The sequence below is a fragment of the Dipodomys merriami genome, unplaced genomic scaffold, assembly GCF_024711535.1.
Source record: "Dipodomys merriami isolate MVZ:Mamm:240054 unplaced genomic scaffold, mDipMer1.0.p SCAF_121, whole genome shotgun sequence".
In the NCBI taxonomy this organism is placed as follows: Eukaryota; Metazoa; Chordata; class Mammalia; order Rodentia; family Heteromyidae; genus Dipodomys; species Dipodomys merriami.
In genome coordinates, this window is record NW_027202505.1 from 2,296,290 (window position 1) to 2,311,266 (window position 14,977).

Sequence of the window (14,977 nt, forward strand, 5' to 3'; positions counted from 1 at the left end):
GCTGGGATTCTCCATGAGTCAGACATGTAGCTTCTCCTGTAAGGAGTTCTGTCCAAAAGTGTATGCTCAAGTCTCTACAAAACACTTTTTGGAACATTTACTACATCAACGGGAAAGAGGTTCCCTTGGTACACTATCTAAAAGAATGGGCTCTGGACTAAATCTGAATTTGAATTCTGGACCTACTACTTACCAGCACCATGACTTGAAACCTGCTCTGGAAGGGGGAGGAGTTTGGAGAACAGTAACTTCTTTATAGAAGTGTTGGGAAATTTCAATCAGAATTACTTATGATTTAAGGTGCATGGTGCTTGCTTCATGGCAAATGCTGGGTATTAGGAGTCAATGGTTTTGTTATTCAAAGTCATAGGTATAACTTTCAGGAATGTTTTCTAAATACTTCTTTTAAATTTGTTTCGTCTGTACTTGAGTTTCAACCCAGAGTCTCATGCTCACTAGGCAGGTGCTCTAACATTTAAGCCACAACCCCAGCCCATTATTTTACATTTATTTATTTATTTATATTTGAAAATGCTAAAAAAAAAACAAAACAGAGGGGGTTACAGCTACACAAGCCCAGCAAAGCGCATACCTCCCCCTAGACAGTGTTACCCCCCTCCCTTTTGTTTTTTTTTAGGGAGGGTTTCATGTACTAGCAATTATTATGTTTCACAGACACAACTGGGGTACTTGGTTGGTCGGTTCAATTTTGTAAATACTGATTGTCTTCTATGTGAGTAGTAAGTGCTAGAAACTATGTGTCACACAAGGAGAACTGTATACATGGCTCCTGCTCTAGCACAGAGCTCAAGGCTTGAGCCACAGTTCCATTTCCTGCTTTTTTTTGTTATTAATTAGAGATAAGAGTCTCACAGATTTTTCTTGCCCTGGCTGGCTCTGAACCATGATCCTCAGATCTCAGCCTCCTGAGGAGGTAGGATTATACAACCTCCCTTCTATTTGCTCACAGAAAATGCAGTGCAGGTTTCTCTCTCTCTCTCTCTCTCTCTCTCTCTCTCTCTCTCTCTCTCTCTCTCTCTCTCTCTCTCTCTCTCTCTCTGTCTTTCTGGGTGGTACTCAGGTTTGAACTGAGGGCTTCATACCCTCCCTTGCTCAGCTGTCACTCTACCACTTGTGGCACCCCTCCAGTCTGACTTTTTACTTGTTAACTGGAGATAAGAGTCTCATAGACGGGCTGGGAAGGTGGCTCAGTGGTAGAGTGCTTGCCTTGCATGCATGAGGCCCTGGGTTCGATTCCTCAGCACCACATAAGCAGAAAAAAAAAGCTGGAAGTGGCGCTGTGGCTCAAGTGGTAGAGTGCTAGCCTTGAGCTGAAGAGCTGAGGGACAGCGCCCAGGCCCAGAGTTCAGGCACCACAACCGGATAAAAAAAAAAAAAAAAAAAGAGTCTCATAGACATTTCTGCCTGGATGGGCTTTGAACCATGATCCTTAGGTCTCAGGCTCCTGAGTAACTGGGACTGCAGATGTGAGCCACGGACACCCGGTGATGTCTGTTTCATTCTTGCCTGGGACCACATCTTTCTCACTGTGAGGCTGAGCCCGAGGTGGCTAGGCTAGGCCTCACTCTTAAGATATTAATAAATATACCAGAAGATGGAGAGTTTTAAAAGTGTAGGCCATTTTCAAGGGTCTAGTTGAGAGGCTCATGAGATAGAAAGAGGACAGCTTGGCGGTGTGCATGCAGCGTGCGGGCAGTCATGGTGGCGGCAGGGCAGTCAGGCAGCAGGGCAGGCAACAGCCAGGCTTGCAGAGGACCCGAGATGCTCCTCCTTTAGGGAAGCTGAATGAAGTCTGGAAAGGAACTTCCACGTCCCTCTTCCCTAGAGTTGGTTCTTACCTTCTCCTCCATGTCTGTTTTAGTCACGAGCACCTCTTCAGCAAAGCCCACCTCCCTCTCTCGCTTGATTCCCCGGCCGTCCTTATCATAGACCTTCCAAGTGAACAGGCAGCCGTCCTCTGCAACTGTCAGCAGGAATTGATCATCAAAGGTCAGCGACATCTGTTAAAAAAAAAAAGGGCACAGCAAGGAAGCTTTCTGGGGCCATGGATGACTGGGGCTGAGCTGGCTGTGAGGCAAATGTACATGTTACTGCTTGTGTGGGCTCTTGCCTGTCTAGCAGAGAATCTGACAGAAGCATCTTGGTATAGCCATGAGTCTCTTCATTCTTACACATGAATTTAAGGGAGCCAGTGTGTGGGGAGAAAAAAAAATGCCAGGATGGCTCAAAGCAGGGGTTAGTCAGGAACTTGGCTACTGCTGCTGCTGCTTCTTCTTTTCCTCCTCCTCCTCCTCCTCCTCCTCCTCCTCCTCCTCCTCCTCCTCCTCCTCCTCCTCTTCTTCTTCCTCCTCTTCCTCCTCTTCCTCTTCCTCTTCCTCCTCCTCCTCCTCCTCCTCCTCCTCCTCCTCCTCCTCCTCCTTCTTCTTCTTCTTCCTCCTCCTCCTCCTCCTCCTCCTCCTCCTCCTTCCTCCTCCTCCTCCTCCTCCTCCTCTTCCTCCTCCTCCTCCTCCTCCTCCTCCTCCTCTCTCCTCCTCCTCCTCCCCCCCCTCCTCCTCCTCCTCCTTCTTCTTCTTCTTGTTTTTCTTTTTTTCTTTCTTTTCTGGCAGTACTGGGGACTGAAGGCTTCCTTCAGGGCCTCAAGTGGGACTGTACCACTTGAGCCATACCTCCAGTCATTTTATAATTTTATTTTGTTTCTCACTGGCCCCCAGAGGGCCAGTGTTGGACTGCAGTCTTCCTACTTCTATATCCTGAGTATCTGTGATTCACAGATGTGCTTTATCATGCTTGGCTGAATAGCGTCTTGCTCACTTCTGCCAAGGCTGACCTTGATCTTCCTATCTCTACCTCACAAGTAGCTGGAATTACAGGCATGTACCATCATGCCTGGCTCTTGTTTTCCTGATGGCATCATATATAGAGTTATAGCTAAGACTTCATTCTTCATTATGGCTCTTTTTGCCGGTATGTTTCTCATTACTATCTTAAGTCTCTGCCTTGGGGTGCAATCTTTACTGTGCAAATAGAAGTAAGGATAGATTGTTTAGTGACTATTTTACCTATGGATTTGTCTTTTGCCATGTTTTGGAGCAGGGAAGATCATTCCTCTGTCTTGGTGGGTTTGATTTTAGTAATCTTGTATTTCTTAGCTCTGGCTTTTTGGTATCTCTGTTAATCAAATCCATAGTTTTGAAAGGTAGAGCTGGCTTTTGACCTCCTGACTCCTAGTGTGCTTTCTTGACTTCATAGCCTTAAAGACAGTTCACTTCTTTAAACTCCTAATTTTCTGGTGTGTGTATGCAAGCCCCATAAGACTGAGGGCCACAGGGAGGGGTTATTTGGTCTCTTGAAAGAATGAGACAGAAGGCCCCACAGGATTTCAACTCTCCAAACTCAATAATGAATGAACCACTAACAGTCCAGAGTAGGCAAAAGATATGAAGACATGTCACTGATGAAGACATAGAGATGGCCAGTGTGTATGCAAAAGAAAGACATCCAACAATCTTAGTCACTAAGGAAATTAAAGACCAGGGTGAGAAACCACTGCACAGCTATTAGATCAGCTAAAATACAAAACAGTGATAATACCAGGTGCTGGTGATTATGCAGAGAAACTGGGTCTCTTCTATGGTGCTGGTGGAGAAGTTTAATAGAAGTTTAATCTGCTAGTTTCTTAGAAAATTGAGCATCCACTTACATATATGATTGAGCAATTACACTCCTGGGCATTTGCCCCAGAGAATTGCCAATTTTCATCCAAATGAAAACCTATACATGATTGTTTATAGCAGCTTTATTTGTAGTAGTAAAACTAGGAAAAAATACAAGGATTAGGGGACTTGTTTAGCAGACTACTGTGAAATATTACTCATCCATGACAAGAATAAACTTAATAAACAAAGCAACTTGAGTAGAGGTGAAAGAGAATTATTCCCAGTGAGAATACCGTGTGGCTTTTAACTGGCAACACTAAAGAAATGGAGATTGAGGGAATGGTTGTCAGGGTTAGGGATGGTGGGGGGAAGTGGGCATGACACAGTAGGGTAGCATGATGGGTATGCTGGTGGTAATATTTCTGTCTCTCGATGGTGGTAGAGGTCAATGAACTATACATGTGATAAAATGTCATAGGCTTACACACAAGCAGTGTACCAGTGTCAGTTTTCTTGTTGATATTGTACTTGAATCTGATGTAATTCTCTTGACTCCTATATAATTCTTGAGTCTGATGGAATTCTTGGGTGAAGAGTACACAAGAAGCTTGTACTATCTTTAAAATTCCCTGTGACTCTTAATTATATCAAAATGACAAGTTAAGGAAGAACTATAGAAAATGTCTCTCTGCAATCAGTAATATGAATCATACTTGTTAAAAATGGTAGTACAGCCAGGCACTGGTGGCTCATGCATATAATCCTAGCTACTCAGGAGGCTAAGATCTGAGAATCGCAGTTCAAAGCCAGCCCGGGCAGGAAAGTCCATGACCTTCTTATCTCTAATACACCACCAGGAAACCAGAAGTGGCACTGTGGCTCAAGTGGTAGGGCACTAACCTTGAGCTGAAGACCTGAGGGACAGGGCCCAGGCCCAGAGTTCCAGCCCCACAACTGACCAGAAATAAATAAAATAAAAATGGTAGTAACAGTGCTCTTTCATTCAGGACTTCTGTCTCTGTCTAGGAACTTAATCTCAGGAAATAATCAAAGATGCATAAAAACATTTGCATATTCATTCTGGTTGGAAGAGAAGGCTTAATGAGGTATGGTCATCATATGACAGGGCCTTCATGCCTCTGAGGAATATCTAATTATGTGGAAAAACTCTCACAATAGAGTTAATTAAAAAAAAGAACAGGTCACAAAAATGTAGGCATGTAGTATGGTATTAATTTTATTTCAAACACATACATAGTATATATGAAAGGGAAAGAGGAAATGCATCAAAATATTAATGATGATGCTACTAAGATGATTTTTAGTTTGGAAACAAGCATGTGTTGCTTCTATGATAAGTACGATCTTATTCGTGAGACTTAGTAGATCTGAAAGGAACATGGGAAATATAGTGTAGCAATTTCCTTTAGACCCAAGGCCCAGGCTGCACACAGAAATATTTCATTTTATAATGAAAAATCTTATCTCCATAAGGAGAATGCCTATGGGCAAGCTAATGAAAGAGTTTGAACTGAATTTGAAACCTTGGGTGTTTGTATAACTCAGTCTGAAATAAGACTGAGGGAAGAGGAGAGGAGACACATATTTTCCCAACACCTGTGTTTCAGAGGTTCTTTGAACGTAGATGGTACATTTTTATTTACTGTGAGTAATCTTTATTATTGGATATAATTTGTTTTGTGCTAGTACTGAACTTAGGGCCTGGACACTGACCCTTAGCTTTTTCACTCAAGGCTGGTGCTCCACCACTTCCAGTTTTTTGCTGGTTAATTGGAGATAAGAGTCTCATGGACTTTCATGCCTAGGCTGGCTTTGAACCATGATCCTCAGATCTCAGGCACCTCAGTCTCTAAGTATATGGCTTGGCTATGATTTCTTGTCAATCATTTCTCATGCTAGAGAATCCTTTCTATTCACTTTTTGTTGTAGCAAAATACACATAATGTAAAATGGACCATTTTAAGCACTTTAGGTATACAGTTCAGTGCTACAAACTACATCTGGCATATGTAGCCATTACCATCATCCATCTCTATGGTTTTTTGTCTTGTAAAGCCAAAAGTCTATATCTATTACACAATCATTCCCATCATTCCTCCTTCCTCTAGCCCATGGCAACCAGCATCCTACTTTGTCACTATGATTTTGAGGACTCCTAAGCTCTAATAAAAGTGGAATCACTCATGTTATTTGCCTTTTTATGATTTGCTTCTTTCATTTAATACAATGTCCTCAGGGTTCATGTTGTAGTATATTTCAGAATCCCTTCCTAAGACTGAATACTATTCTATTACATGAATCTACCATATCTTGCTTATCCACTCACCTGTCTAATGTCACCTGAGTTGTTTTTCACATTTTCGCTATTGAATATAGACACTTCTTCATGAGAGGAGGAAATACAAGGATTAATTCACAAGTGTGTGCTCACTTTCTCCAGGAGTGGCTTTCTAGATCCTTTGGGGATCTAGAAAGGGAGGGGATAATCTCTTGGCCAAATGTGGCATGTTGGTTACCTAGGTGGGACTCCTACAGTACCCATCAAACGACTCATTATCATGCATGACCTTGTTGGCACAACCTTGACCATAACCCCTTATTTGTATCTTTATTTCCTAGAGTCAAAACTAAAAGTAGTTGAGATAAAGAATCCTAATGGCCAACAGATGTGTAAGAATTGGTTAGTAGACGAATGAATAAGGGCAGCAGACACTGGGGAGGAGATTGAGGTGGAGGGGTGAGAAGGTATGTCAGGCAGGGCCTGGCCACTGAGGGGAGGGCCCCTCTTACCTTGGTGATAGGGCCAGCATGTGCCTGATACTCATTGAATTCTTTCTGCACAGGCAGAGGATACTTCATGGCACGGATGGTTCCCACTGAGGTACCCACAAACATCATGCGCCCGGAATGTGAGATGATAATAGCTGTGTAGATGACGTCAAATGCTGACATTTCTCGAAGGACCTGGAACACATAGAGCTCTGTTTAGAGTAAGAGTCCACGCTATGCCTCTAGATTCTTGGCATCATTTGCTCCCTCTCCTCCACTAGCATCCTTAGGGGTCAGTGTGTGCATGTGTGCATGTGTGTGCGCCTCGTGTATATGCTGGTACTGGGGTTTGAACTTAGGGTCTCAGTCTTGCTTGGCTTTTCATTCAAGGTTGGAGCTCTACCACTTGAGCCTTAGGTCCAGGCTCTACTTCCAGATTTTTGGTGGTTAGTTAGAGATAAAGAATCTGACTTTTCTGCCTCAGCTGACTTGAAACTGTGATCCTTAAATCCCTTAGATCTCAGCCTCCTGAATAGCTATGGTTACAGCATGAGTCACAAGCACTTGGTTCAAATTTGTTTGTTTGTTTTTTTAAGATTTTTCTTCTATTCTTATAGTGTTTGATGTAGTGCCTAACACATAAAAGGCTAAATACTTCTTGATGCTTGACTGGCAAGGAGTCAAGAAAATGCTAGTGACTAGAAGACTATTTAGTGCTTACTATGTGCCAGTCATGGCTCTCAAATCATTTCCATGTGGTACTCACCAGTCCTCATAACCTCCCTACCAGGGAGCCAAATTCTGTGTGTTTTAAAGATGATGCAACACATGAGTCACAGAGATGGAAAGTAGCTTGCCTCACCCCATACACCTGAGGGGAAGTCTGACTCCAGCTATGTTGTCACACTTCTCAATGTGAGAATGGGATTCAGATCTTAACTGTAGTCAGGAAACATTGATTTCTGCCCATTATATAAACAGCCGAATACTCAGGAAACTCATTCATTCCTTCTCTCCTGAATGTACTCATTCCCCCCTCCCCGCCCCCCCCCCCCCCCGGCCTGCATGCTTACTGGAGGGAATTTTGTTGTGGGCCATGCAATATGTCAGCTAGAAGCCATGTCAAGGGGACTGAAACATAGCCCTGCCCTAAGGTAGCATTATTCTGGTCCAGCTCTGTAAAAGCTACCACAGAATCAGGACCAGGCTTCCTCTGTGTGTAAAGGAGAATCACCATGTTCTAAGTGGGTTCTAACCACGCCTCAGGCTGGTCGGTGGCTGTGGTAGCCATGACAAGGGCTGAGGAGACCGGGGAGGAGCTGTGGCTGGGCTCTTAGAGAGCGACAGAAGTCACATTTGTCTGAATTGTCTTTGCTGAGCTCTTCTCTCTGCCCTTCACTACATGAAATGAGAATGTAGGATTTCTCAAATTTTAGATGTTACAGTTTTCAAAAGGACCTGCTGTCATGTCTAGGTGACAACAGATAACTCTAGCTGTGTTTTTACTTCTGCTAAGTGCAGACCAAAGGCAAGGGTGCAGCGTAGAGGTGCAGCTGATCTCCATGCCTGGAGGGCAGAAGGGAAGCTCCAGACAACAAGCATAATGGAAAGGGAAAAGGACCCTACAATTTGATCCAGCCAGAAAAGCAACAGGCAGGAAGTTCAGGAAGTGATCAGAATTGAGTGGATCCAATAGGAAGAATAGCCAGATGCTCTCCCAGGAGGAAGGAGCCTTCCTTTTTTTAATATACATTCTCTCCTTTCCTTTTTTTTTTTTAAGTCTAAGACTGGGACTTGAGCTCAGTACTTACTGCTTTTGCTCATTGGCTAGCACTCTACCAATTGAGACACATCTGTAACCCCCACATTATACTTTCTTGTGTATGCTGTCTTCTGTAGACTCCAGAGGTGGGACAGGTGGAGACTCACCGAAGAATCTGCAATCTCCTTGAGGGTCTGGTCTGATCCAACAGCAAAGATAATTTTGCCATCAGGGGAGATGGTCACAGAGTTGTAGCTGCAGGACTTGAGCACACATTCTGTTTCTCTCTTTCCTGTAGAAAGATTCCATTCATACACAGCACCATCTGTGCCAGCAGAAATCAGCTTGCTGTCATCTGTATTCCACACAACAGACCGAATCTATAGGGAATAAAGACATAGCCAGATAAGAGTGCACATGTGCACACACACACACACACACACACCATGCACATGCTCCAAAGTGAACTCCAACACACTCTCAGGGGCTCTATTAGACTAGGGCTGAATGTTCCTTCCTGATAGAGACTTATCTGAAAGCACAAAACATGGCTCCTTGGAATTGTTAACATTCTGTTTTCTGAGATGCTTGTAAATACTGAAATCCAATCACTCTCACCTTTTTTACTTTATAAATATGAGACTGAGTATGGGTTTAAAGGTTGTGACCAATTATTGCTATGTTACCATGACCAGGATCCAAAATACTCTCATTTATCATGTGGATATATACAAGTATTTCCTTAGCATCTCCATCTTTGACCCCTTCACTGTATTCTTCAGTCTGCAACCAAGGTAATCTTTTAAATATGGTCATACCTTTTCCTAGACATTCTTGCTGCCTTTGAGGAACAAGGGAGTTAAAGGCATGGAACAAGATTCCATGCACTTGGACTCCCATAAGCCTCCCAGTCCCATCTTATCCCATGCTTTATCCCAACAGCTGTGTCCCAACCCCACAGACTCTTCAGTTCCTCTGACACTTCCTGAAGTCTCTTAGCTTTTTTTTGTGTTTGTGTGTCTGTGTGTGCATGCATGCATGCGTGTGTGTGTGTGTGTGTGTGTGTGTGTGTGTGTGTGTGTGTGTGCCATTCCTAGGCTTGAATCAGGGCCTGGGCACTGTCCCTGGGCTAGCACTCCACCACTTGAACCATAGCTCTATTTCTAGCATTTCATTGGTAAATTGGAGACAAGAGTCTCACAGACTTTCCTGCCCAGTCTTGCTTTGAACCATGATCCTCCGATCTCAGCCTCCTTAATAGCTAGGATTAAAGACGTGTGCCACTTGTACTTGGCAGTTGGTTTTTTAATCCTTATCTACAATGACTCTCACCACTGGATCTGGTTAGTTCCTACTCAGCCTTATAGGACCAAGCCTTTGCAAGCATCCCAGCCTTAAGTGTGTCGGCCTCCTCCTCATTTCCTTTCAAAATGAATGCATTGGTTTTATTGTTTCTCTTCCCATTGGCAGTGAGCCTTATGAAGACAGGAAATCCTTCTTTGGTCACTTGTATTGCATGGGTTAGCACAGTGACTGCATCTAAGCCCTTTATTTCCCTGGATGCTAGTCACTCACGTACCTTCCCTGTGTGTCCTTTCAGGTTTGTGATGTTCTCTAGGCTCGTGGTGGTAAAAATGTGAATGACATTTCCACTGACTGCAGCAAACAGGTGACCTCCATTGCTAAAGGCACACTACAGGGAAACACAATGGGAGCAAGCAAGAAGAAGTGAGCAATCTAACTGGAGACTGGAGTCAAGAGTGGCTATTCTGGAAGAGCTCATTCAGGTGGGAATTCCATGTGAAGACAGGAGTGGGGGGAAAGGTGTAATAAGGTTGCTATTTTCAGACAGGGCTGATATTCTGTAGCTCGTAACAGTTAAGATGCTACAGATCCTGCCCTGCCCTACCCTGTAATCATTACACAGCTTGGACTTTGTATGGTAGACACCCTGTTTCGAAGGGGGAAGGTGACTCCAGAAATCAGTGTCTTATTCATTCAGGTTATTTTGTGGGGAGGGAGAACCTGGATGATTGTCTATTGCCTCTGTTGAGGCTTAGTTTTCCTGGCTCTTCCTATTTCTATTCTTATTTTCTCAGCTGGAACTGTCATTTGGAGTTTACTCTGTGTGTATGTGTTTGCATGTGCATGCATGCACATGCATGTGCTCTTACTGAGTCTTGAACTCAGGGCCTTGGGCTCTTGCTTGGATTTTTTTCTCAAGGCTGGCACTCTACCATTTGATCCATACCTCAATATCCATACCTGGATTTTGCTGGTTAATGTAAGAGTCTCAAAGGGCTGTGTTGGCTTTGAGCTGTGATCCTCAGATCTCAGCTTCCCAAGTAGCTAGGATTACAGGCTTGAGCCATTGGTACCTGGCTCAGGGATTCCTTTTCTTCTTCAATATTTGTTAAGATACCATGATGACAGAGTTGACCTGTCTCTCGGGTAAGATTTAACAAATTTTTAGGTCCAGTGAAAAATTTGGCTGGCATAAGAAAACAGGGATAAAACCAAATATTCTATGAGTTCAGCAGGAGATGTATTTGATTTTTTTTTAAGTCACTGAAATTTTATAAGTCAGACTTTGGCTCCACCTTCCCAGTTTGTGTTAGTTTTGTTTTTGTTTTTGTTTTTGTTTTTTTTGTCGGTCATGGGGCTTGAACTCTGCGCCTGGGCGCTGTCCCTCAGCTCTTCAGCTCAAGGCGAGCGCTCTACCACTTGAGCTATAGTGCCACTTCCGGTTTTCTGGTGGTTTATTGGAGATAAGAGTCTCACAGTCTTTCCTGCCCGGGCTGGCTTTGAACCGAGATCCTCAGATCTCAGCCTCCTGAGTAGCTAGGATTACAGGTGTGAGCCACCAGCACCCGGCTTGTGTTAGTTTTTGATATTCCAACTTTGGGTTTCCAAGAGAATGGACCTTTATCTGTATTAGTTTTTACCTCTTTGCATCCTCTCACAGAGTATTCTTTGAAAGATCGTATATCATCAATGAGTAGATTCATAAGGCGAAGTTTGTCAGCAAACCCTACTACAATGAAGTGCCCAGAAGGGTGAAGGCTGATTGTATAGGCCTCTTCTTGGTATTCCTTAAATAGTTCCAGAGTACTATGAAAAAAATAGTTATTGAATTATAAGTCAAAAATCTCTTAACTATCTCAAGCCCTCAACTGTATTGGGTATATACTGTTAATACTTCATTTCTTGCAATTATTTGTTCCTCTTTTCTAGATTCTGGTTACTTGAAGATTCTTGCTTAGCACTTGAAGATAATGTTCAGTTAATAAAGAAACTGTTCAAGCCAGGCATTGGTGGCTTACATCTGTAATCCTAGCTGCTCAGGAGGCTGAGATCTAAGGATAGTAGTTCAAAGCCAGCCTGTGAGATTCTTTACTCCAATTAACCACCAGAAAACTGGAAGTGGTGCTGTGGCTGAAAGTGGTAGAGGGCTAGCCTTGAGCATAAGAGCTCAGGGAGAGCACCCAGGGCCCAAGTTCAAGCCCCACAACCACCACCACTACCAATGAAAAAAAAGAAGGAAAGGAAGAAAAAAAGATAGGAAGGGGCTGGGAAGGTTGGTCAGTGGTAGAGTGCTTGCCTTGCATGCATGAGGCCCTGGGTTCAATTCCTCAGCACCACATAAGCAGAAAAAAAAAGCCGGAAGTGGCTCTGTGGCTCGAGTGGTAGAGCGCTAGCCTTGAGCTGAAGAGCTGAGGGACAGTGCCCAGGCCCGGAGTTCAGGCTCCATGACCTACCAAAAAAAAAAAAAAAAGAAGATAGGAAGAAAGGAAGGAATGAATAGATGAAGGAAGGAAGGAAGGAAAAAAGGGAAAGAAAGAAAAGAAAAGGAAGAAATAACAAAAGAAAGAAAGTGGTCAAGTGTTGTATAATGACTTTGAAGATACTGCTTTGATGAGATTCCAACACTCATGAGTATTGTTCTCCTCCCCCATCAGCCCTAGCAGTTGTATGTAAGAATAAAGAAATAGTTTGTTATTCCAGAAGAATATAATCACTAGGGTGTTTGGAGAAGGAAAAAGAGGAGTAGTAGTAAAAGAACTTGTAAAATCCATGAAGTAAAAACCACATCTGGGGAAAATGAGCAAAGAGGAGATGCGGAGGGACAGTGGAACTTATGTAAAAAAAGGTGAAATATTAAGGTATTACTTTTATGTCCCTAGTGTCTAGCATAATGTCTGGTGTGTAATAAGCACTTAACAAACCAGAGTAATTTCCTAGCCCATGCAAGAGTGAGAAACAGGTGACTAACTTGATTTAAAAAACCAAAATGAATTTTTTTAACTGAAAGCTTCAAAGTAATTAAATTGTATAACTCTCTAATTAAATCAATTTACATAAACAAATTTACCAACTGAAATTCTTCATACTACAGCAGCAAAGCCTTTGCGTCCTTACTTTGATTCATAGTTCCAGATGCGAACGGATCGATCCAGGGAACAGGTGGCAATGAGGGGTTTGCGGATGCAGGTAGACAGACTTGTAATGGATGCTGAGTGTAATGGGTACATTAGGTACTCGAAGTGAGCAGGCTCCCCCTGGAGAAATCATACAGAATGAAGACCCAGCAGGGTGAGCAAAAGGCTGGCTATGTATCTGAACTCTAATTAGTACCTGGGAGCATTAATTCGCCTGTATGTATGGAAATTAGGCCATGGCAAATTGTCTTAAATGGTATGCAGATTTTCCTGTGGTGCTATTATTTTAAAACATTATTTTAATGGCAATTAAATATTTTGTTCAATGAATATTCTAGAAGTGAATTTAACCATTGTTGTACTATTTAAACATTTTAGTGGCTCCCAATTTTTGTTATTAATGAATAATACAAGACTAGATATCCTTCTATATAGGCATGTATCTCTCTGATCACTTCCTTAGAATGCATTTCTAAAGGTGGAATGCTGGTAAAATGGTATGAATAATTTTAAGTATGTCAGTAAGTAATGCCAAATTTGTCTCTGAAGAGAAAGGACTAATTATTTTACCACCAGCAGCAAACAAGAATAAGTGGATGATTTTAAATTTAAAGAAATCCTATTGTGGTGGCATGTAGGTATTCCAGGTGTCTGTCATCAGAGGCAGTATCACTGGGACATCTAAATGAGGTGTGAGGGTTGGAAAATGTAATGAAGCTTATACATGTTAGAAGTATTCATAAGCCAAGACAAAGGCTGGGATGAGAATTTCTTCAAATTCTGGCTCTCTTCTCTTATAAACTTACATGTACCCACTCCTCTTTCGGCATATTGTAGAGAAAGAGGCAGGCATGGATGACTGCATTCTTCTCCATTTGTTGCTTCTTCTTTTCCCAACATTTTCAACATCCTTGCCTCTATTATCACATCACTATCTTTCTTGGGTTTGGAGGATTGGAATCTAGGCCTTGCTAGGCAAGCACTCTACTACTTGAGCTGCATTTCCTGTCCTCCTATTAGCTTTTAAATACATTGAAATTTTTCTTGTCTTAAAAAATAAAGCACTTCAGGGCTGGGAAGGTGGCTCAGTGGTAGAGCGCTTGCCTTGCATGCCTGAGGCCCTGGGTTCGATTCCTCAGCACCACATAAGCAAAAAGAAAAAAGCTGAAAGTGGCACTGTGGCTCAAGCTGAAGAGCTGAAGGACAGCGCCCAGGCCCAGAGTTCAGGCCCCACGACTGGACCCCCCCCCAAAAAAATAAAGCACTTCAGAAGTGGTGCTGTGGCTCAAGTGGTAGAATGCTAGCCTTGAGCTGAAGAGCTGAAAGATGGCACCCACGCACAGATTTCTAGCCCCACAAATGACAAAAGAAAGAGAAAGAAAGAAAGAAAGAAAGAAAGAAAGAAAGGAAGAAAGGAAGAAAGAAAGAAGGAAGGAAGGAAGGAAGGAAAGAAAGAAAGAAAGAAAGAAAGAAAGAAAGAAAGAAAGAAAGAAAGAAAGAAAGAAAGAAAGAAAGAAAGAAAAAAGCACTTAGGGCTGGAATATGGCTTAGAGTGCTTGCATAGCATGTATGAAGTTCTGGGTTCCATTCCTCAGTACCACATAAACAGAAAAATCCAGAAGTGGCACTGTGGTTCAAGTGGCAGAGTGCTAGCCTTAAACAAAACTGGAAAAAAAAAAGAAGAGAAAAAAAGCACTTTTTCTTCCCCCTCTTCTCTGCACAATATGCTTTTTTCTTGTTGAGATATGGGTCCTGTGAACTTTTTCCCAGGGATGGCCTCAAACAATGCTCCTCCAAATCTTGGCCTCCTGAGTATCTACCTAGTTCTTTAAATCTGAGAAGTGTTTGTCATCAAAAGCAGTGGTCTATTCTGTGTGCCACCCATAAATAGATATCATGATAACAATGCTGAAAGGCTTTATTTTCTCAAGGAGAAAATCTTGAGAGCATCAAAAGAAAAATCACTAGTCACTTATAAGAGAACTCTGATTAGTTAGAAGGCAATTCCAGTAAGATTAACAGCAGACTTCTCAGCAAAGACTATGGGATTATAAGGGGATGGAATTATATGTTGAAACTATTCAAAGAAAAAAAAGATCAACTTAAAATACTATATAGCTAGAAAAACTATCAAAATGAAGGTAAAATTAAAAATTCCTGACAAAGACCGAAAAAATTTGTTCTTAGTTGTATCAGTCAGCTTTGCATCACAATAAGAAATCCCTGAGAAAATCAACTTATAGAGTTATATAGACAATGATCTGTTGTCCTCATTGTTTTTAAGTTTGTGTGAGGCAGCCCATTACAAT

At 42.4% G+C, this 14,977-nt stretch overlaps 1 protein-coding gene across 3 annotated transcripts in view; it reads right to left on the minus strand.

The window, feature by feature from the left end:
- LOC138823660 (cilia- and flagella-associated protein 57) overlaps positions 1-14,977 on the minus strand; it is a 60,667-nt gene that overhangs the window by 29,224 nt on the left and 16,466 nt on the right. For all 3 annotated transcript variants that reach the window (XM_070017139.1, XM_070017140.1, XM_070017138.1), the window contains exons 7-12: positions 12,649-12,788; positions 11,175-11,340; positions 9,809-9,922; positions 8,397-8,609; positions 6,489-6,662; positions 1,860-2,021 (exon numbers count right to left, since the gene is read on the minus strand). In XM_070017139.1, the coding sequence (XP_069873240.1) occupies positions 1,860-2,021; positions 6,489-6,662; positions 8,397-8,609; positions 9,809-9,922; positions 11,175-11,340; positions 12,649-12,788 (969 nt within the window). The remainder of the gene's footprint in view (positions 1-1,859; positions 2,022-6,488; positions 6,663-8,396; positions 8,610-9,808; positions 9,923-11,174; positions 11,341-12,648; positions 12,789-14,977) is intronic.